At 48.4% G+C, this 23,315-nt stretch overlaps 1 protein-coding gene across 2 annotated transcripts in view; it reads right to left on the bottom strand.

Annotated features, from left to right (window-relative positions):
* The window catches only part of LCP2 (lymphocyte cytosolic protein 2), a 44,991-nt gene that overhangs the window by 5,728 nt on the left and 15,948 nt on the right, over positions 1 to 23,315 (bottom strand). Inside the window, exons 4-17 of one of the 2 annotated variants that reach the window (XM_046668327.1) lie at positions 19,831 to 19,896; positions 19,161 to 19,192; positions 18,451 to 18,488; positions 15,628 to 15,826; positions 13,370 to 13,467; positions 11,860 to 11,929; positions 11,401 to 11,484; positions 8,619 to 8,644; positions 8,497 to 8,516; positions 8,285 to 8,392; positions 6,863 to 6,893; positions 4,604 to 4,616; positions 3,784 to 3,913; positions 2,314 to 2,363 (exon numbers count right to left, since the gene is read on the bottom strand). In XM_046668327.1, the coding sequence (XP_046524283.1) occupies positions 2,314 to 2,363; positions 3,784 to 3,913; positions 4,604 to 4,616; positions 6,863 to 6,893; positions 8,285 to 8,392; positions 8,497 to 8,516; positions 8,619 to 8,644; positions 11,401 to 11,484; positions 11,860 to 11,929; positions 13,370 to 13,467; positions 15,628 to 15,826; positions 18,451 to 18,488; positions 19,161 to 19,192; positions 19,831 to 19,896 (965 nt within the window). The remainder of the gene's footprint in view (positions 1 to 2,313; positions 2,364 to 3,783; positions 3,914 to 4,603; positions 4,617 to 6,862; positions 6,894 to 8,284; positions 8,393 to 8,496; positions 8,517 to 8,618; positions 8,645 to 11,400; positions 11,485 to 11,859; positions 11,930 to 13,369; positions 13,468 to 15,627; positions 15,827 to 18,450; positions 18,489 to 19,160; positions 19,193 to 19,830; positions 19,897 to 23,315) is intronic. The other variant, XM_046668328.1, reaches the window with a different exon arrangement.

The raw sequence follows: 23,315 nt of genomic DNA, 5'->3' as shown, positions 1-23,315 counted from the left end.
TGCCAAGGCTGTTTTCTGTGTGCCAGAACAGCTGTTAAAAACTGAAAAGTTCTGTGAGCTGAATGTTCTCTTAATTATTCATGTATCATTCATTCATTTATACAACAAATATTTATCCAGCACCACTCTGTCCGGGCCTTGAGTAAGGCACCTATGCGTGCTACCTGTAATCCTCGCAGCAACACCACAGGTGGGTAGTATCTTTTTTTTTAACATGAGGAAATAGAGGCTCAGAGAGTCTAAACAAATCGTGTGCTCTTACTGGCAGGGCCATGACTTGAACTTGTGGTTCCCAAACATTACTCTGCATAAATAAGAATCTCTGGGGGCCTTTGAATTGCCCAGGGCCCAGGAATCTGCATCTAACAAGCACTCCAGGCGGTTCTGTAGTGGAGTTGTTACTCCATCTACACTATGCACAAGCGGCAAACTGCCTGCCATGCCACTGAGAGGAGGGTAACCTGGGAAGGGCTGCAGTCTCCTAAACCGTGTCACCAGGATTATTTACGATGACATTCACTGTTTCCAAATAAGCAGATCAGCCTGGCCTGAGCTGCTGATCTTCCTTCTTAAGGCTCCCAGTACCTGAAGAGCCCTTCCCTGAGCTGACCTTTGCAGACGACCATGGCAGGCACTTTTATAATGTTCGTGGAAGTAATGAAATCTAACCACATAGCAAAGTCATATAACCAAGGCCTATACTGCATGCCATTTTAGAGTTGAGATATCATTCTCTTCTGCTTCTGCATCTACAGGCCAGTACCATGAAGTCACTATGCACGACAGACAATATACTCCTTTATATTGCAGTCGCCCACCACCCTTACTATGCGATCCTCAAGGGAGCTGGGACAGCTTTCTGGACAATATGCAACACAGCCTTTACCTTCCCCATGTTAAAGCAGCCAGTGGAGAAGACTGAGGAGCGGGGGTCTGGGCAGTCTCAGGGGAAAAGGGATCAATTTTGATGACAGTAGTATTCCAAGGAAGAATTAACCAACTGTTTGTATTAATAATCCCATCACCAACGCTTAAACCAGGGGTCTGTGGAACTCAATTTGGGAGACATTGCTGTAAGTGAAGTGGCTGGAGCTCAGATGCCTGCAGGGGTCAGGCAGGTACTACAATGTGGGTTCATAGGACACAGTGAGTTGTGGACACTGTGGAAAATGGACGGTTGTGAGGGCAACTGTGGGAACCATGGAGTGGATACGCACACTATCCCCTCAAATGCTCGGGAATCATTGAGAACGGTGGATTTCACACGTACACGGGATGTAAGAAGTGCTCCTGAGAAAAGTGTTTACTCCTGAGCTACAATTCAAACTTACTAATGTAGTTTTCTATTTATAACACACACTCATGTTCCTGCATGTGGACCATGACTGCAGAAATGTGTTTGGTTTGTTCCTTATGGCATTTTTAAAAAATTTAAGTCAACCTTTACAAATCAGATAATGTCACATTAAAAGCCATATTTCTAGTTTTTCCTGAAAAGAATAGCAGAAAATCTGGCAAAACTTGGCCAGTTTCCTGGCTTGGGAAAACTCTATTTAGCAGAGTTGGGTAACTTTCTACAGTCATTAGACATTCAGTCATTCAACAAACATTTTAAAAGTGCCTACCATATGCCACTCACCCACTTTAAGGATGAAAAATAATCACAGTCTAGTCCTACCTTGTACACCTTTGCTGCTACTCAGAGTGGTCATGGACCAACAATACCAGCGGCACATGGGAACTTGCTGGAAATGCAGACTCTTGGGTCCCACCTCAGACCCACTGAATTAGAATCTCTACTTTGAACAATTCCCAGGTGATTTATATGCACATAAAACTTTGAGAACACTCTCAGCAAATCCTTATCATGGACACCCAGAGGAGGTATTATTAAAAATGGAGGTCCTCACCCAGACTTACTGAATTAGAGCCTTGGGAGTTGGATTCTCTTAATCTGTATTTCAAACATGCTCCCCAACTCACAACTCACAGATAGATTCATTATAGAAACCTAAAACTACAGAGAAAGCCAAGCACTGCCCTGAGCGCCATATAAAAACAGCAGGCACAAAAAGTGCTATGTGGGAAGGTTACGGCCAAGGCCGCCTTCCCAAAGAAGTGTGTGTGTGTGTTATTTTATGTGGTACCCTATCATCCCAACAGCACACTGAAGAAACTGAATTAGGTGCTGAATGAGGAAGTCAGATGCTTTTTAGGAAACAAAACCTTGGCCAAGAGGGTTTGGGACAGGTTGGTAACCCAGTCATGAAGGCATGTTGCCTGGGGGGGGTCCCCAGAGCCCAGAGGACGAACCTTGAGAGAAGTATGGCGGCAGGGAGGCGCTCTGCGGAAAACTGCTGTTACTGCGGAGACAGAAACAGAACGGGTTTGAAGTTGGTTTGGGATGAAGGGGCCAGATGGGGAGGCTGGGTGGGGGAAACTGGACTGCAAATGCTGTTTCCTCTGTTAGTACTTCCCACCCCTCCCTGACACGATGGGGCTGGGCAAAGAGAAGGGACTAATGGGACATATTTCACTACTGTCCCAAGATGGACCATCCCAAAGTCTAACAAGCTTCACAAGCGCAAAAATGAAAAATCTGTGTAAAGGACATTTAAAAGTTACTCTAAAGGGTTGGCTGCAATTTGAGGCCTTTGAGTTTGGAGACTGGCAGAAGCCCTCTGGGAGAGACTTCTCTTTTGAAAATATATTTTGAGAATATATTAATGTGCATGTTGTTTGGAGTAGTGAATCCCAGGGCCTACTGGTCTGTCTACAAGGAGAGGGTAGCGTGGATGAGGAACAGAGGGCTAGGTGGCACTGCATCAGACAGAAACAGTGCCTGCAGGGACAGGGTGGCAGAGGCAGGGCCTGTGGGGGGCCCTGAAATGCTGTCTGCTCCCTGCTGAGCAGCAATGCCCCCAGCCGTCAGCCCAAACCTCCCGTACAATTCTGCTCTGCTCAGCAGTCTCACTGAGTGGTATTTTGCAAGAATGAAGGATAGGGCTGGGGCCCAGTGTGGGGTGAAGCAGCATGAGAAAATGGCAGAAGAAGAAAAAGAGCTGGAAGAATGAGAAGCCGTAGAAAATCAGAGCAAGAGGCACCCAGGGAAAATGAAAAATTTTGAGAATTCTTCCAAATATTTGGCAGGGGCACAGGGATCATGCTGGTGGTTGAGTTTTCTCCCATATTTAGGGTGGGGACTGGGCATCTCTCTTTGGCTAGTAAAGGAGAGAATGAGCCCGAAGGGCTGGAGGCCTTGGAGGTCACCAGGAGGCAGCCTCTGGGCTTGTTTAGGGAGAAATGACCTGAGTCTGTCCACTGTTTGTGCCGCTGCTCTGGAGAGCCTCATCATGGGTCCTGAGAAACACTATTGCTATTGAGAAAACAGAGCCTGTGCAGTGAATGCTTAGCACCTGCTAAGTGCAAGGGATGTTTTCTCCTTCTACCCATCCAAGATGCTGGGTGAACTCCAAGTCCTTAAATTAATTAGGTTTCTTGAGTGTTTGTTTGTTTGTTTTAACTCACAAAGTGAAAACATTCCCCATTTCTTGCCAAAGGGTCCATTCTTTCTGGGGCGCCCACGGAGCAGTCAGTTGTGTACCCCTCCGACCCCAAGCACAGACTCAGAGGACAGCAGTGGATTAACGTGTGTGGTTCTTTATGCTCAGCTTGGTTTTGTTTCTTAAGACCCAAAATGTTCTGACTCTGCTACCACTGGCTCCTTTCTTTCTTCCTCAACCCATCTGGCATTAGCTCAGTTTTAGGGATCTTGCCGCGAACCTTTCTGAGAATGCTCCGGGCATGTGAGATGATGGGAGGGAGTGCTTGGGCGATGGCTTGGCAGATCTTGAAGGAAAAGTGTTGGAGCTCATGGGGAGCAGTGCCGGCTGGGGCAAAGGTCTCTGATGCACTGTGGGGGAGAAGAAAAAAATAAAGGTGATTGTCAGCATCCAAGTGTCACAAGGAACATTCCAGAACTGCTCCCTGGCTAGAAATAGCTAATCTAAAGGGAGATACAAAAAATCAAATGTAATTAAGAAGTGGTAGGATGAAACTCCACCCCCAAGGTTTTTCTAGAGGATTCACCACCTTAGAATGCATTTTTAAAATGATACCGTTTCATATCATTCTCTGTAATTCACATTTTTTTCATTTTTGAACTGCTAACTTGGCAGAAAATTGTCAATTGGAAACCATGTGAGTTTCAGAAATGATTCACAAGTTTGGTTTTGTTTTATGAGAGCCAACTTTTATGCTCTCTCATTCATCTGCAGTTCTGATCCTTTACCCACATACATTAGAGGGCGTAAGTATTAGCATGTTTTCTGTCGAACCGCACGTGCGGTGTTTAACTTCGCTGTACTCTTAAGTCATTTGCACTGTTACACAGGAACTTAACAGTTCCCTTTGGTAACCCAGCCAAATAATTCCATTTTATTGTAGTTATGCAGCATACCACCTGATGTATGTCTATTTAACATTAATTGAACAATTATCATTGATCCTATGGGGTTTCTGTACTAAATAATTCCATTGGAATGCCCAAGCAGAAAAATGAAGGAATGAGGTATAAGTTGTAAGGAAGCTTTTCTGAACATACCGTCATCTTCATCCTGGTAAGGGGAAGGAAAAAAAAGCTATTAACCTATCATCAAAACACAGTTCTTAAAAGAAGACATACAATTCTCGTCACATAAATGTCTCTGTTTCTTTCTTTAGCAGTTGTGTGTGTCTCCATAACGAATACACTGCAGAGAACAGTGGAACCTGCTAACGTTTCTACTGTTTATGATTTCTGTATTATGATTCCTTAATACATACAACCATCTAAGACACTCCAACCTGAGACTCTTGTGAGCATAAAATAGGTTCTGAGGTGCCTAAAAGGGCCCAAAGATACAGCAATAGTGACAATATCTACTGTGCACCAAAAAGATTCATATATGATATTTCATCCAATCGCCCGAGAAATCATTCAAGAATTTAACATCCTGATTTTACAAATGGGAACATACTGCTCAGGAACGACTCCTAACTTGCTAATGGTTACAGAAACAGATCAAGCCCCAATCTGTCTGACCCAAAGCTCAGCCTTTTGGATTCTGCTTTGCAATGGACACTCCCCTTGAAAGCAATACAACCTTACTTATTTATAACGTGATTTACAAGCTGTGTCTGCATGGCTCAGAAAATTTATCTTCAGGGCAACCTTGTGGAATAGGTAAAGCAGGGACTATTTGCTTTACTCCTCAGATAAGAAATGATGGTAAAGAGGCAAAAATGATTTCACCATCGATTAGTAGATCAAAACTGCCAACCTGGACTAGGTTAGCACGGTGGTGATGAAAGAGCCCCTTCCTTAAAGTGTTGTTTTGAGGATGAAATTAGTTACTGCATGTGCCTGGTACATATTGAGTCCTTAATAAAAATCAGCTGTCATTAGTCCCGCCATTGAGATAAGGCGAGAAGGATCATAGCCAGAATCATTCATCCCAATTGGCCAAATGGGAGTGCCAGCAAAGGGCTGCATCCATAACCGCACATGGGCTCAGGGCATCCCCACAACGAAATTGCTCTTTAACACCGTTGCAACTATGTCCCCTTTGGTTCAAGAATACACGACTCCCGGAGGATTCTCATGACAGAAGCATCAACACATCCAGAGACTGAGAACCTCAGGAATGTGATATTACCCTTGCTTTCAAGCTTTCAAGCACCTTACTTCCTTTTTGTCCCTATGACTCTGCAGCCAGCCTGTTGTCCTCCTGTCCCAAAAGGCTCCTGGGGCATTGCCCTCACCTGCCTTTGCTCAGGACATGCCTGAGGCTGGAATGCACCCGGGCTTTCTCTTAAGGTGACTATTCTGTGTCCTCCCCATCATTCAATGACCATTACAAATGTCACCTCCTCTAAGAAGTCACCCCTGGCTCCTTGAGCCCCATGGATCACTTCTTTCCCTTCACCTCTGTAGTTTATTCTGTGATTGTATGCTGTTCAGCTTGTTGGATGTGGGTTTTCCTGTCTCCATCACATCTTAGTGCTTCATCTGAACAAGCACAGCATCTAGCACAGAGCTACGGAAACAGCAGGCATTTGTGGGCTGAGCCCTCGAACAGGGCAGGGTGTGACGGTCTTCGGAGGGCTTACAGTGTAGAGGAAGTCAGACAGCCCGGACTCCCATCCAGACTACTTACTAGCTGTGCAACTTGCAGTGAGTACCTTACCTCTTCTGAGCTTCAATTTACTCTTAGTAAAAGAGAAACAATTCCTCATAGGGTCATTAAATGCAAAATGTGTAAAGCTAGGGGTGACCAACTGTCCTGGTCCTGATTTGCCTGAAACTGACAGCGTTCCTGGGACATGAGGCTTTCAGTGCTAAAACCGGCCAAGTCCCAGGCAAACAGTTGGTCACCCAAAAACAGCTAGCTTGGAAAAATGCACATAATAGGCATTCAATAAATGCTATTTCCCCTCTTTTTCAGGATGTGGCGGTATTAAAAAACAAAACAGAGGCCTTGGAAACTTTGCTGTGAAGCCCACACTCTTGGGCATCCCTCAGTTTATCCTCCCCTCCACCCACTGCCCCTTTACCTTGCTAATTACCACCTGGTAAGGGGCTGTGATTAACCCAGTCACCTGGGGAGCTCTCAGAGAGACTGGAGCTAATCAGTGCAGCACGGTGGCCAGGAGGGAAAGATGGAGGCCCCAACGGGCACCAATATTCAAGAGCCTACTCTGTGCTGGCCTTGCTCCCAGTACTGGCCTTCAATGAAGGCCAAGACAGATGGAGCCCCGACCTCATGGAGCCTGCACTGTTTTCCCCATGCTAAGCATTCACCAAACGACATTTTATACTTACATTCTCTCTTCTGTCTGGTCCCCATCCATGCCTGCAGTGAATTAGGGCAAAGAAAAAGAAGTGAGCGTGAAGAGTTTCAAAGAGCTGGCCTCAGAATATAGATAGTTTTACTTATCTAATAACAAGATATGGAAACCAACAAGCCATGGTAAAATGAGAAGCAAAAAAGCCGTGCAGGAAAGCAGAGAGGCAGTGGAAGGGGGGTGTCGCTGATCACTCAAGGTTCTGTCATCACTTCGAGCTGAGCAAGTCAAACCTCTGTTTTGTTTAGCTACTGCAGCAAATGATCACATATATAGAGAAAGAAAAGGTTTAGTCAGCAAACTCAGTCTTTAGTAGCTATTAAATTTCACTGAGTAGGTGCCTCTCCAAGCAAATGAAAACATTCTAGGCAGTGCTCTCCTTTGCTGATGTTTTAAAACCCCCATCTCAGGGCTGGCCCTTCGTGTGAAGGGAAGATAGTTGGAAAGTGCTGCTGCTTTGGACTTTGCCCAGATGCACGAGCTAGTCAAACAGATTTGGTGACAGCTGCCTTGGCGCTCTGGCAGGCAGCCGTAAGCCTGGGCGGCAGCACGTTCTCCTCGGAGAGAGGAACGTGAGGACAGTTTGTTGAACGCCTCCTATCTGTCGGATGCTTCATGTGTCATCATCTCATCCTGTGTTTATTTAAAATTTTGGTGTTTAGTTCATTATGATATTTTTTGCATTCATTTTGATTTTTTTTTAAATAGTCCATTAAAATATTAACTTCATTACTGGGGCTTTTTTGGCACACCCTAGCCCTGGCCCTGATGTAGCCCTCACACCAGCCGAGCAAGGGCCAGAGTGAGGAATCCTGATTATATAGGTGAGACCAACAGAAGCCTTGGTTATGTCCTGAGTGAGTAGCGGGGTTGGGCCTGAGCCCAAATGCGTTTGTGCCTTTTGGCAAATAGGCCCCAAAAGACTATGGGAAAGTCAGACATATTGGAGCAGACCTCAGGATTCTGCCTTCATAAAATGTGGTTGAGCAGTGAGGAAGACACTCGCAGTGACCTCAAAACCTCCCCTAATTATTTCCTCTTCGCTACCTGTTTGGAAATATAAAATGGAAGCTACAGTCCCCACGGTCTGCGATGGCAGGAAAACGCAACCACAAATCTGACTGGTTGAGGGTAAGGTCTCCACAAACGGCAGTCATTCCCATATACCCGACGAAGCATCTCTCTGCTCCTTTCTTCACTAGCTTGCCATTTTCTTCAAAGGGACCCAGCTACTTTACCTCCCACCTGAGAAGCCTGAACGTTCCTCAAGCCTCAGCAGCAACCAGCCCACTCCCACCGGGAGCTCCCAGGATTTCAGTTCCTACGTTGAGCTAACACCAGGCCGGTTGTTCCTGTCACCCACTTTGAACGACAAGTGCAAACAACAGAAGACAGTTACTTCGGCACAGGTGGCTTCTTCGCTAGCAGGGGGCTACTTCTGTCGTGTCTTTCCGCGGTTGGTGGTAAAGGAGGCTTTTGTATCTTGGGTAAATGCTCCCCGAGAGGCCTGCAGAGTCGAGAGAAACGGTGTGTGAGAAACAACCTTAACTTCCCCACAGAGGTCTAGAGCATAGACCGCGACCCCTCGCAAAGACACAGCAGAGCGCTTACCTTCCTGCCAGGGCCAAGGGCTGCAAGAGAGCAAGAGAGCACGTGTGAGTGTCCTCAGCACTTTTCAAAGAGTAAAGATCCAAAAAAAACAAAAATGCAAATGAAGCAGGGGAACAGCTTACCTTCTCAGAAAGTGCTGGTTTCTTTCCTGTAAAGGACAAATAGCAGACAGGGCTTGAATTCAGGGCTTTATCAGCTGAGCAGAAGGCATTAAACCATAGTTTGATGAAACTGTGAATCTGAGCCCCTTGCGGGGCTGCCTGGGCTTAAGCACTGAGGAATCACAGACTTTAGACCTGGAGGGTGCCTTACAGAGCACCCAATTTTATAGGCTCACAGAAACGAAGTGACTTGCCCAAGGTCACACAGCATTGTGTTCCTACAAACAGTATTCTGGATTCTGTGATTCTTTTCAGTATTTTATTTTATGTAACTGACGATAAAAAGGATTAATGTCTTCTTGGGATTTTATGCCTCTTTCATTGGTCAAGAGGTTCTTTGTACAGCTTACGTTTATTTCTGTATCTGAAATAAACCCATTTGCCATTGAAGAGGTTAGTTTTCCTCCAATGCTGTGGTACACTTGACATTATATGAAGTATTACACTCAATTTCTGGAACAACTTTTAACTTGGGGGAGAGGCTTTAAGAGAGTCTCTTGTGAGTTGCAAATCATTTTGTTTTTATTTTTATTGGTTTTTGTTTCTTTCTTTCACTTTTCTCTTGGAAGATGCAGGCTCCTGAAGAAATGTTAGGTATACCTGAGAACTCTGCATTGCAAAGTTATTCAAAGCAATTTATTCTTTATGCTGTCTGAAGTCCCCTAGGGAAGATATGCCCCATGTCATCGGTGTAATGATGGATTACTAACTGGATTCAAACAGGTCTAGAAGCAAATCCTGTATGACTTGGAACAAGTTATTTAAGGTCGTTGAGTCTCAATTTCTTCACCTGTAAAATGGGGATTACAGGTTAAAACAGCATAGGTTTTCTGTAAGGATCAGGTGACAATTTATATGCGAGGTCGGGCACATGTTCCATAGATGCTGACAACTGTTAGACAGCTCCTTTTTCTTCCCCTCCCTCCTACCCCCAGGCTAACTTAACACTCCAAGGTGAGCAGTGGTATGATCTGCCTAGAGGTGCGTTTTCACAACATAATTTATTCTTTAAGGACTGAGTACATGCCAGGCTCATGAAAGCTCCGAAGAATCTTGTCCCACAGTGAAGAGCTCACTGCTTAGTGGGAGAGAGTTTGCATGGTATAAAAAATGTTAGTTATTTATAAAACTTTGGCTTTGAGTGGAAGCCCTACTTTAGGGAAAACTTAGATTTGTATCTTTAGGCCTGAATAGATTTTCTTTTAAAAGAGTTTGCTGACTTGTGCATATTCTCTAGGCATGTTAGGAGTCTTCTGGTAAGAGTCTGGGCATCGTTGTAAGAGGTTAGTTCTTCCAAAACACCATGGACAAAGGAGGAATTCAAGGATAGAGCTGGTATTATCAAGAAAGGGTGTCTTCCAAAAGATAAAAAAGAAAAAAAAGGAATCTTTTAGAAGGGTAACTGTTGTTCAGGAGTTAACTCTGGGGGATGTGCTGTCAGTATCCTCTGTTCCGATACCTTGGCTCATGGTAGTAAGCAGGGCTGGAATCTAAAGTGTGTTCTCTCTGTCTTCATTTTCACATAAATCATACAGCCCTTTGCAGTGGGCCACTCTAAACTAACACAGCCCCACGGCTGGGCACAATTCAGCAGAGCTGGGATGCAGTTCAGGGAAACAGCAGCAAGCAGCAGCCTCAAATCCAAGAACTGAAAGTCATTTTGCCGACAGACAGACGAGGAGACTGAGGTCACAAAGGCTGAATGCCTTGCTCAGGGTGCAGTAAGGGAGGGCTGGGGTGGGGCTGGGAATCCAGGCTCCTTCTCCCTCAAGGCTTGGCGCTGATTCCCCAGAACTCCCGATCCACAGCAAGGAAAATCCAGAGTCTCCAGCTGCAGCATGATGTGGTGGAAAACAGCACCCACTTTGGAATCAGAAAGACAGGAGTTCAAATCCTGCACCTAGTTATGCAAATTTGGGGGAATTATTCAACCTCTCTGAACTCAGTTTTGTCATCTGCAAAGTGGGGATGATAATACACTCGCTTAGCTGGGTTAGTGTGAGGTTTAGAGATAATGTAGGTGACTTACCTGTGGCAGGTAAAGCCCTTGAGCCATAGTAGGAGCCCAGTAAATGGTAGCTAAGTTTTAGAATTGAACAGAAAACAGCTTCATGGGGAGGCAGCTGCAATCTGAGAACACTCTGGTGGATTCTGGGGGAAGGACTGTGGTACACCCACAGTTGGGTCAACTGCACACGTACAACAGAAAACGTCCCTGACATTTGGCTAGCACCTTAGAGTTTTACAAAGCATTTCTCCTTACAGAACACCCACCTTACAAATAAAGACACAGCTCTGAAAAAGCATCGTCCCTGCAGTCAGTGAGCTGCTAAGTAGCAGCCAAGGCAGCAGACGGCAGCTCTCCCAGACTTCTTGTCTCTTACCCCCTTTCCTCCCCCTGCTCCGTGATGCCTCCTGCCTCGTCCTCCAGGAGGACATCGAGATACGTGTGCACAGCCTGCAGCTATGAAGAAGCAGGCCCAGTACTAGGCAAAGGGCAGGAGGCCTGCTTCAGGCTGACCTGGGTTTGGGTCTCTACCCCCATCACTTGGCAGCTGAGTGATCTTGGGAAGTTATCTCTTCAGGCCTCAGTTTCCTCATCCATAAAATGAGGATGATTCTAATAGTCCCCCTTCATAATGTTGTGGTGATAGTTGAATGAGATGGTGCATGTGAAAAGCATGCAGTCAGCACTCCACAATATCGGCCATCATCACTATGTATCAAACAGAATGATACCAACCTAGTGTGAAGGGCTCTCTGTCAAACGGGGCTAACGAACGGTCTAGGGGAGGTTTCGTGCTTCTGTCTATCGAAGGAGCAGGGACTGGAAGGGAAGAAGGTTGAAGTCAATTAAAAGAAGAAAGTACTGAAGTCAATTCAAAGAAGAAAGCAGGGGCCAGCCCAGTGGTATAGTAGTTAAGTTCGGGGCTCACAGGTTTGTCTCCTGGGCACCAACCTACACACTGCTCATCAAGCCATGCTGCGGCAGCATCCCACATACAAAATAGAGAAAGACTGGCACAGCTGTTAGATCAGGGACAATCTTCCTCAAGCAAAAAGAGGAAGATTAGCATCCGATGTTAGCTCAGACCAATCTTCCTCACCGAAAAAAAAAAGAAAAAGAAGAAGAAGAAAGCAGCTGGTTGGGGTGAGGGTACTGGTGGGCTGGGGGGAAGAGAGGGCAGCCCCTTCTACTTACACTTTGCTGTTTTGTGGTTTCTACTTCTGCTGGGCTCATCATGGTTGGGCTGGGGTGGCGGCAGTGGCTGCTTAAAAAAGATCCAAATATTAGGAAGCATTTTCAACACATCAGCAAGCCTTGGTGGATTTATCTCCCAAAGTATGTCTGAACCTGTACACTTTTCTCCATTTCCATGTTCCACCCACAAACATGCATCTCCATTTCTCACCTGAATGCCAGCCTCTGATCTGAGCTCCCTGTTCTGTACTCTCTCATCCAAGTCATTTTCTGCACCACAGTGAAGGGAGCATGTCACTCCCTGCCAAACCCTTTCATAGCTCCTATCACATTAGGAACAAAATAAAAACTGACCATGGTCTGCAAGGCCCGGCCTCAGCTGGCCCTGTCCACCCTTCCACCCCTCTTTATACTCCTCTCTCCAGTGTCCACGGGCTCCCACTGTGACTTCTTGCAGTTCCTGCAAAATCTCGAGCTCACACCCTGTTTGGCATCTCTGCTTACTTGTTTATTATCTGACTCCCCCTAACCCAAATCGAAACTTTATGAAAGCAGGGACCTTATTTGTCTTGTTCACGCTCTATTCCCAGCAGCTAGAACACTGCGTGGCACATGGTAGCTGCTCAATACATATCTGTAGATTGAATGAGTGAATTCTGCATCCCAATAGTGGAGGGGAAGGCCTTCAGGTTTCAAAAGCAAAACACATCTGTGGATAAATTCGGCTCCGTGAGACCCCCTTTGCGGTAACACTGCACAAGCAGGAGGGACCCATCTGTTCTCAGATGAGAGGTCCCGGCTGTGGTGTGGGCTGGATTTTCAGCTTTTGGAAAACTACAGCCTCTCCTTCCAGCCCTGCCACTTCGGCATTTGCTGTTAAAGGCTCTGGTCCCATGAGAAGAGAACGGTTTCCAGCTATGACTCCTTAGCCTGAACTTCTCGGGCCTCTCTGGATACTTAATTAGACCCTCAGGACCCGGGACTGTAAGCTTGAAGAGAGAGGAAGGGGGTTGGCGCCTTTCTTTCTCTCCGGGGTCTGTGCTCCGGACACCGTGGTCTCCAGCTGTTTGCCCGTGCAATTTCAGGCCTTGGCCGGCAGGTGGCGCAAATCTTCTAGCAGGAGAGAGAAGGCGGCGTGCGGCCCTGGAATCCTAACTTATCTGGGTCCTCTTAGAGCTTATTCTGCAGTTTTCGCTTATTTCAAAAGCGGGAAATAATAGCACAATGAATACTGGAAGGAGATTTTATTATACAGGTAGTTCATATTATTTATGGTACAAAGAAAATACCCACGATAAGCATCATGATGTGAATAGAAATCACCAGTATTTCACAACCGTCATCAAAACGAAAACCACTGTGAGCACTTGGGTATGCATTTTCCCAGCCTGTATACAATCTTTTCTTACTAGTTAGAATTAGATAAAGGTGTTTATAGTCTTATTTTCTCTCTGGCAGAGGAAATTCTCGGAGTGGACACACAGTAGCATGAGAGGGAGCAGGGGCCTACCGCGTGACTCCGGCCGGCGAGGGGCGGTGGGAGGGCGGCCATCGGCCTCTGCGGGGGCACTGGCGGCTGCTGCGGGGCCTTCCCGGAGGGGGGCCGGTCTGCGGAAACACAAGAGCATTACATGAGAGAAGGAAGGCTAAGCCAAGGCGAGGGTGGGCCACACTCAGGGCTCTCCAAGAACCAATCCCGCGCCCGGCTCTGTGCGGCGGCTCGGGGGCACCGACCCCGCAGCCCACCCCACCTCCACCCCGCCCAGCACCAACGCCGGCCCGGGCCCTGGCAGAGATTTGTCCACACCTCGGGCTTCCGGGAGTGGGGAGTCCTTGGCCCCCTGCCTGTCCCAGTTTGTCTTACTCTGCTTATACTTAGGAGCAACTCTCACCTCATCTCTAGGGAAATTTATCAGAGGTTTTGTTCATCAAGGTGTGAAGAAAGGCCTCTTTGTGGTTAGCTCAGCCCGCACCAAGAGACTGTTTGCAGACAGAATTATCACGAAGTAAACACGTGTACAGACACACGTATGCACCTCTATGCATGAACACATGGACACAGAGACACACATGCACACACGCACAGGCACACCCAGCTGGCCAGGCCGGTTAAGCAGGCTGTTGTGGGTCACAGGGATCCTGTTCTGGGTCCCCTTCCTTCTGGTCACAAATGCTGTAGGCTGTTCCCCCCCCTCCATTTCCTCTTTTTGCTCATCTCTGCCTTTAAAGGAAGGAGCTGGTCACCAATTCCTGTTACCAAATCACAGACTCTTAACTGGTTACTTGGACTTGGTCTGGACAGAAACTCACTTTCTCCTGATCGCCCACAGGAGAAACCCTGGGCCAGGTTGACAGGCTGGCAATGTCCCACCCCTTTGACAGGGAAAGGCCAGGGCTGTGAGTGAGGGAGGCCTCCTTACATTTATGCTCCACCTGCCTCTTTGGCCTCATCCTAGTCCCAGCCCTGGAGACACATTGCTCTTCCACCGAGAATGGGGCTCAGAAGTCAGGCAAGCAGGGTCTCATCTCATACCACTCCACCAACACTGGCCACCTCTAAGCTCCTCTGATATGTCATGCTCCTTCAAGCCTCAGGGCCTTTGCATGGCCAATTCTACTGCTTACAATGCTCTTCCCTTCCCACATCCACACTCACTTGGCCAGTTGCTATTTATCTTTTAAGTTTCAGCTTACATATCGTATCCTCAGGGAAGCAAGCCCAGACTAAGCATACGCCCCAGCCTCATCTCCAACACTTGTCTTCCTGAGTATATATCATCGTTCAATTAAATCATTTTGTGACTCATTTGTCTGATGTTTCCTCACACCCTGGATCATGAATTCTTTAGGGTGAAGACTGTCTTGTTCACTCTGTGTCTTCATAACTGGCACACTGGGGTACTCAACAACTTAGCTATTGTTTCTTCTCTGGGCCTCAGTTTCCCTGTATATGAAACAAGCTTGATAATTGTTGACTTTATCACATAGCTTGCTTAAAAACACAAATGAAAATGCTGACGTTTGTGAACGGGCTGTAAAATTGCAAAGTGTTATACAGCATAAAGGAGTAGTGGTATCAATTTTTTGTGCTATCGAGCATCACCTCTCTAGCTTACTCTGTGACATTATATTATGCAAATGTGCCTGAGCCCATTTTCTGTCACCACCTCTACTAGGGCTGGGTCTTCTTTCCTGATGATTTCAAATTTCAGCATTTAGAATGATGCCTCGCTTGTAATAGGAGATGAATGATTTTTGTTGAATGAATGAGGGAGAAATGGGCCTGACAGGAACAGATAGAAATGAAAACCTTAAAAACTATGTAAAACTCGTTGAAGTTATTGTTAAACCCTACTCAATATCATCCTGTTTATTCTGACGGTCTGTGGGTGGGGGTGCCACATAACTATGAATTGGTCAAAAGATGCGGAGGAGCAGGAAAGTACTCTTGAATACCTAAGTAATACACAAAATGAGTTATTACTGCCAATACCCTGAAGTGGCAGTTCACTGCTGATAATCAGCCACCATAGGCGATGAATTATCTGCAATAAGAATATCCTCACAGCAAACCTATGCAAGCTGTATTATTATTATCCTGTTTCACAGATGAGGAAATTGAGGTCCAGAGAAGTGAAGTCACTTGCCCAAAGCCACATAGCTAGGAAGAAGCTGAGCTGGCATCAGCACGCAAAGCTTTCTGCTGTGTGGTCATGGTCGCCCAGGCATCAGTGGGGCCTGGGGCCTGGGGGCTGCCAGGGGCCTCACCGATGTACATGGAGTTGGAGTTGGAGAAAGGCTTGGCAGGCAGGATGGAGTTCTGCAGAGCTTCCTCGTCGTTGGAGGGTGGTGGCTCATAGTCGGCATCGTCTTCCACAGGCGCCTCGTCCTCCTCATTGGGGGACTCATAGTCACCGTCATCCTCCCCATCCTGATCGTCATTGGGACTTTCATAGTCATCTTCTTCCTGCCAACACAGTAACAGGGACAGTGCAGTTGGTAGAGGCTCCATGGCACTCCACACACCTGCGTCTACTCTGCCAAGCCTCACGATGGTACTGGCTTAGGGGCGGGCAGCAGTAGGATGCTTACTCCCATCTTACAGATGAGGACACTGAGGTCGGGGAGTGCGACATCACGGGGCCAGCAAGTCATGGGCTTGGGACCTCCATCAAGGTCTTCAGACCACTAGGTGAGTGCAATTTCCTCTACATCTTTTTGCCCAACAGAGAAAAGCAGAATAAATGAGAAGGATATTGGAGTAGAGGGGTGGGAGAGCTGGCTTTGTTTTGAGTCAACACATTTTTCCTCCAGGCGTCACCCAGAGAAGGGCTAACTGCCTGGAGGCTGTGATGCCCCTAGTTAATGGTCAGCTCTGTTCTCAGTGTGCCTGTGCTCAAAAAATTTCTTCTCGTTATAAGCCAGTGCGGCGTTGAAGGCCACACTAATGGGGGAACCAAATACCCAAAGCCTGCTCATGAGGAGGCGGATTATGTTGCGTCTGAGAGGAGGTAGTTGTGGCTATGCTGTTCTTTTTAGCTGAGAGTTGAGTGTCTAGAAACAACAGCTCATTATTCGTGACACTGAGCTTGAAGCTGCACTCTTGGAAAGACTCTCTTTCTACAGTTTAAATTTTTTATTATATTTTATCTTTGCTTCTTTGTGGCTCTCAGGGAAAGTAAGCCCTCGGGGCTGGGCAATTGCCTTTGAAGCAGTCCCTAATTGTAGACAGTCACAGTGGCAATTTCCCAAGCAGAGGTGGCACCATCAGCCACCCAGCGATAAGGGGCTTATCACTCTCATGCCAAAGTCCAGAGGGTAATAAATGAGCCAGGGCATTTCCCTCAAGTCAAGGGCAGTTTTGAAAGAAGCGATGGAAGGTTGCAACTTGGCAAGGAAAGGGATGTACCACTATCCCAGAAATCCTGACAGCTTTGCTGGGTGGCTTAAGGAAGACTGCCTAAGTTGTTCCATTGAAAGATTCCTGTGTTAATTTTGGACTCGAGGAATATATTTTTAAAATATTGGAAGGCAAAGGGAGGGTTGAGTGTCTTCCTGAGCTCCGAAAAAGACTTGTCCTACTATCAGTGTTCCTATCACGAGAGCAGAAGGTGGAAGCCCTGATGATGGGGCCTTCAGAACAGTGGCCTCAGCCCCTCTCCAGCCCTTGCTGACTGCCCCCTAGACTGACAGGGGCTCTCTAGATTCCCTCAGTGGGCCCACCCGGCCCCGTTGCTCCTAACTTCCCACCAGGCCTTTACCCTCATAAGCCTTTCTGGACAATAGACTTTTCCTCTCTGCTTCTAGAATAATGATTTTCTCCTGATGATTTGACTCCTAAATTTGTATGCATGTTTTTGTTCCTAACCATATTCCGCCGTGTGTGTATTATCCGTGCTGGAAAATGCTCCCCAGATTGGGTTCTTCATCTCCGCCCTGCCCCCTGGTGCCTCATGCAGTGCTGGGCACATCGTGGAACCCACGAGGGTTACAGCCGGCAGCTAAGGGGGCCCTCTGCTTAGAGAGGCGCGAGGAGAGCACCCTCAGGCTGAGCACCCACACAGAAGGGACTGCGCTTCGAGCAGTGGCCAAGATGCAGCGTCTGTGCAATCACAGAAACAGTTCTGGGGAAGCTTCTGTTCAAAAAGAAACATTTTCCTTTTTGCACAAAATAAATCTGTCTTATTCTTTTGTTTTCAGATAGAAAGCACAGACTTAGCTAGAGTCTTTTTCAGATTCAATGATTCCTTTTACCAGAATCCCAAGAGGACAAAGGATTTAGTGCCTGCTTCTTAAAGGCACAAAAGGCAGCCGCTTACCAGGAAGACCCTGGACTGAAGGTGAACCCCCTGGGCCCGAGGCCTCTCTGACTAGTTGTGGGGCTGTGCGTCAGTCAGGCTCTCCACTGGGCTCAGCTGCCTCGTCTGTAAAATTAACTGATGGGGCTGTGATCCGTGATAGCCTGAGTCTGGCTTCATGCACAGCGGCAGTACGGGGAGTGACTGTCCTTCTGGGGAGAGGATGCACAGCGTTCATCAGCCTCTCCAAGGGTCACTGTGAGCCCTCAGATATAAAACCAATCGGACTGGACCTTCCCTGGGGTCTTTTCAAGGCTAATAGTCGATTCTGAGTTCCCTTTCCCTCTGTCACCAGTGGGGCTTAAGTCTGCAAGGAAAGCTACTTTACAGCTGCTGCAGCGTAGGCCGTGTTGGGGAGGGGGTTGGTGGAAGGCCCTGCTGTGGGTTGGTAACGGTGTGGTCAGCAAACTACAGCCCACAGCCAAGTCCGGCCCGCCATCTATTTTTGTAAATGAAGGCTTACTGAGACACAGCCACACACCCGTCATTCAGGTGTCACCCACAGCTGATTTTGCGCTACGATAGCAGAGGTGCGAAGACGAGACAGATTATGTGGATCGCAAAGCTGAAAATATTTACTCTTGGCCTTGACAGAACACATTTTCTGCCCCTGGGTGGGTATACTGGCATCTTGTTAGAGGCCTTGTTCCTTCTGGCCTTATGCTGGTCCCTTATTACAAAGGTGATCTGGAAACTGCTGTAAAGATGGAAGAACAGCCCACACCATACTCACAAAGGACGACCAGCCCCCATTGTCTTCTTCATGGCTCTCTGTGGAAGAAGAAAACGCCATCAGCAGTACCAAAAGAAGCCACTAGAAGGAAGGTCAAAGCAGCTCCCCATCTGATGCCCTCCCACACCACCGCCCCATCCCGGGCCTCCATCCTACCTTCCACATACTTGTGGTTCACAATTTAGTATCCACTCTAGGATTTACACCTGAGGGGCTCAGTCTACCAGAGGGTGGCAGTGGCTCTCTGCGTTTGCGTGCATAAAGTCCCCTGAGAGTGCTTTAAAATACACAGATACCTGGGGTCCTGCCCCAGAGCTTCTGATTCAGCAAGACTGGGAGGGGCCCAGGAATCTGCATTTTAACACTATGTGCAATTTAAATGCTGAGAAACTAAAGATTCAGAAGTAGGAGGCTGGCTCCACCCAGGGGCTCAGTCAAAGCCTGGGTCCTTCCCCACTGCCCCCGGAGCTCCTCATTGTGTCTCGGCAGAAGGTCCCAGCTGAGCTGGGGCCATGAGCCAGGTGTCCTGCATAGTGACATCTCTCCTCCCCTCAGGCAGGATCCAAACCCTTTTCTGGGTAAGAATTGGCTGGCAGGCAAATGAATAAGGTCACCAGCAGGACACCCAAGGAGCCCTAGGAACCGGCAGACAGAAGAACCGAAGTACCTGTCGCCTCCCAAAGCCGTCCCTCTCACCGCTGACGCCTTACCTGTCTCTTCAGGAAACCGCTGGACTTGGGGTCTGCAAAGGCAAACAGCACGGCATGAGCAGCCCTCCTGGTTTCAGGGCTTCTCCCTCATTCCTCAATCCAGCCCTGCAGGAGGAACCCCCCTGCGAGGCTGCGTCTCACCACCTAGGGCTTGTGTCACTGTTGCTCGGCAACTCAAGCCAGGCTGCCCGAAAATTCTGGAAACCACCAAAGCCACATTGGTGGAGTGACTGGAGCTTGTGACCGCCTGACTCTCAGGGGGGAGCTCCACTGGCGTCCAGACCCAGGGGCAGAATGCAGAGCTGGGAAAAGGAGGCCCCTCTCCTCCTTGGCACCAGCTTCAAGACCCCAGGACTGAAAGAGGGTTGAAGATGAAAAACCGGGGCAAAAACAGTCCTGTGCCGGGGCTGGCCTGGTGGGGCAGCGGTTAAGTTCGCACGTTCTACTTCGGCAGCCTGGGGTTCGTCAGTTCAGATCCTGGGTGCAGACCCACACACAGCTAGCTTGTCAAGCCACGCTGTGGCAGATGTCCCACATAAAATAGAGGAAGATGAGCACAGATGTTAGCTCAGGACTATCTTCCTCAAAAAAAATAAAATAAAATAAAATAAAAACAGTCCTGTGCTTGAAAACTCTGCATTTCATTACAGCCACACCAGGCCCCACTCACTTGCGTGTGAAAATGCTCCTCCTCTCTTCGTTCTTGTTGATTTCTTGACTTAACTTACTGAGAATCCTACAAGACAAAGAGACAGATGAGGTGACAAAACAATCATCTCTCTCCAACCCCAACCTTCCCACTGGGCCCTGAAGTTCCCTGATCTGTGTGACCTGGGGCACCTGGACCCACCTCTGCCAGCCTTCTCCTCCTCTGGCCTCCAGCCAGTCCCCTCTGTGGGGCCTCTGCTCCTAACTTCCTCCTGGAACTTGTCACCTTCATCCCCCTGCCAGTCCCTGCTCCTGCCCAGGAAGCCCTCTCTCCTCTTTGCTGATCTGTGTCCAGCTCAGCCTTCAAAGTCTAACTTGGCTCCCTCCATCAAGACTTGTCAACTCATGCCTGGCTCCCCCTTGTCTGAAATTCTGCAACCTTGTGACCTGGATACGACTGCTGTGTATTTTGCTGCATTAGTGTTCCTGGGGCTGAGGGCCCCTGACTCTCAGTTTAGCATCCTGGTGGTGATGTCTGGCTTCCAGTAACCCTGAAAGCATCTCTGAGACCTGGAGGAATCAGTCGCTTGTTGCATAACTCCTGACAAGAGCTCCAGTGGACTGTTCTCTGGCCTGTTGTCTCCTTTCGTTCTCCCCTCCCTGCCTTCTCCTTGGTGATGTGGGCTCTTATAAAAACTTGGAGAAGCATTCCCAGTCAAGCACAGACTGCAGAGGGGGAGAGTCCCTGAATCACTCATGCCCTGAAGCCAGCCTTGAGCAGGACACTTGGAGATGCTCTTAGTCCCCGGGTGCAGTGAAGTAGCAAACCCCAGGACAAGGAGAGCAGGACTGCCCCCTAGCACACCCGAGCACTAAGCATCCATTCTGTGGGTTCTCTCAAATCTCCAGGACACAAGACTCCAGCCTCCCTTAGCACCCATAGCTGAGACCAAGGGAGCCCTCATTAGTAAACAGACTGGGTGTTTCCTAGAGATTTGGGGCAGCTGGGAGGAGCCTCAGAGATGATCTAGTCTAATGTCATTTTATAGATGAGGCCACAGAAGCCCAGATAAAGGAAAGGACTGGCCCACAGAGAGGGTTAGTGATGAAGGCCACCCCTCTCCCCACAACACAGCCCGGCCCCAGAAGCCAGGCTCCCTAATTTCCAGGGCAGCACACTTTCAACACACTACACCCTTCTGTTAATTCCCTTTGTGCTGCAAGCTCCCTGGATGTGGACTCTATTGAGCCCATGCCCATCAGTGGATGACCCAGGATCTGCATTCCTTCTGTTAAGCGGCCATCTCAAGGTAACAAGTTTGACCTAACACAAACTTGCTAAGTTAGCAAAGGTAGTCCTTAGCACCCACGACTTCTTGCTTCCCTCCTCTCTCCCCCAGCCACCAATGCCCTCAGTTCGCCACGCTCCCAAGGAACTGCTGCTTGGAACCCTCCTACCTCACTAGAATGACGGGATAAATGAACTTTGGTAAACATGCTGGGGACTTAAGAGGACAGAGGAGAGAGGGCAATGTTTAATCCTGCATCATAATGTCATTATTGGACTTTCACACTTCACTGATGGCCCAGAGGGCGAGATGCTGTAAAGCAGGGGTGGGGACTTCCCAGTGGCCTCCTGATCACACCACCAGAACGCTTGTGACATGGTTCTTTTTGATTCCTTCCAGCCATTGTCTTGAGAAGCCGATGGGAGTCCCTCTCTGCCCTCCTCTGACATTGGAGATGGAAGGGCTCCTACAGCACCGCCAAGGCAGCTGTTGGTGTCCTGCATCCTGGCCAGGTCAGGCGTGTGGCTGCAGCAGCCAACCCCACTCAGTCACACCTTCATTCAACCATAGGCATTAAGGGCCTTCTAAGCGCCAGGAACTGCTGGCTACTCAAGGTGTGTCGGTGAACAAAACCAAAAAAGGTCCCTGCTCTCTAAGAGCCTATACACTAGTGGAGAGAGAGAGACAATAAACAATGAACGTTTAAGGAAGTGAAATTCTGGGTGAGAACTGTGTATACATACATGCGAATGGTGGTGGGGGCTGGGTAAGGGGGTGTGGGAGCGCATGGGTGCGGTGCAGTTGCAGTTGAAAATGAACAGGCCTCAGTGGGGAGGTGACATTTCAGCAGTGCCTTGAAGAGGTGGTGCTGGGCAGCACCTCAACGCCCCCGTCCCACAGAGCATGGCTGGGCTCTGACCAGCTCACAAAGCCACTTTGATCCTGAAAGGACCTCCTGCTCTCTGCGGTGTCTCTTCTCACCAGTATCTTTAGCAGCCAGGCTGGAGGCTGCTGGGGCTCTAACTGGCTAAGGAAGGAAATGCCAAACCACAGGCCCCAACAGAGGAGCAGCAAAGAGGTGAGAGAGCAGAGCAGGGCCTGGTAGCACAGCTTGTAGCAAAACTTGGGCTCCCAGGCACCTGCTGCTTCAGTGGGCCTCAGATAACACCTTTCAAGGCAGCAGGGACCACTGCTGGGGGGCAAGTGGACAGGGTGGCAGCGCTGGTAGACAGGGCAAGGAAGTGGTTGCTACCTCCATGTGCAAACCTTCAAAGTTGTCCCCACCTCCACGTCCCCAGAGGACCAAGTGACAGTGAGTGGCCGGAGGTGACTCATTTCTCGTCCTCCCCACAAACCTCAGGCTTCACTTAGCACCAGGGAGAGAGGTGGAGGGGGCTGGGCAGCTGGTCGACATAGTTCCCTCTCCTTCACCTGGTTTTAGGGATGAACTGGCCCCAGAAGTGGGGCTGAATCCGCCAACAGGAAGTCAGGTCATGGCAGCAAGGTGGAATCCTGCCATGACCTGGGTTCCAGCTCAGTTGCATCCATAGCTTGATGGGGACCAGTCTTTGACTTCTCAATGGAAGGCCTCCACTGGTGATGTTAGAAGGCACAGAGGGTAGGTCCTTGTCGCAAGTATGACCGCAACGTCCTGCCCCAAGGGCAGTGCCTGTTCTGTGACTTCAAGCAACACATTTGCCCTTCCTAGGCCCTGATTCCTCACCAGCAAGATAAGGGAGTTGGCCCTAGTTAGGGAATCCCTGACCAGCCTGACCATTGTGATTACAAGGGTGCACCTGTTACAAACACAGATCACCAGGCCCACCGTAGACTTCACCCATCAGAATCTTTAGGATAGAGGCCTGGGGGCAGGAACAACAGTCCCCTAGGTGATTCCTGTGGTGTTAAAAGTTTGTGAAATCAGTTTGATTATTCTTGTAATTTTTTTTTTAATTAAAAAGCAGGAGGAGGAGGAGATGGAGGAAGAATGAGGAAGAGGAGGAGAAAGAGGAGAAGGAGATGGAGGAAGGAGAGGAGGAAATGGAAGAGAAAGAGGAGGAGATGGAGGAGGAGGAGATGGAGGGGGAGATGGAGGAGGAGGAGATGGAGGAGATGGAGGGGGAGATGGAGGAGATGGAGGGGGAGATGGAGGAGATGGAGGAGATGGAGGGGGAGATGGAGGAAGAGAAGATGGAGGAGGAGTTCGAGGAGATGGAGG

Source organism: Equus quagga, chromosome 7 (genome assembly GCF_021613505.1).
Source record: "Equus quagga isolate Etosha38 chromosome 7, UCLA_HA_Equagga_1.0, whole genome shotgun sequence".
Classification (NCBI taxonomy): Eukaryota; Metazoa; Chordata; class Mammalia; order Perissodactyla; family Equidae; genus Equus; species Equus quagga.
This window is presented reverse-complemented; position numbering and strand designations above follow the sequence as displayed.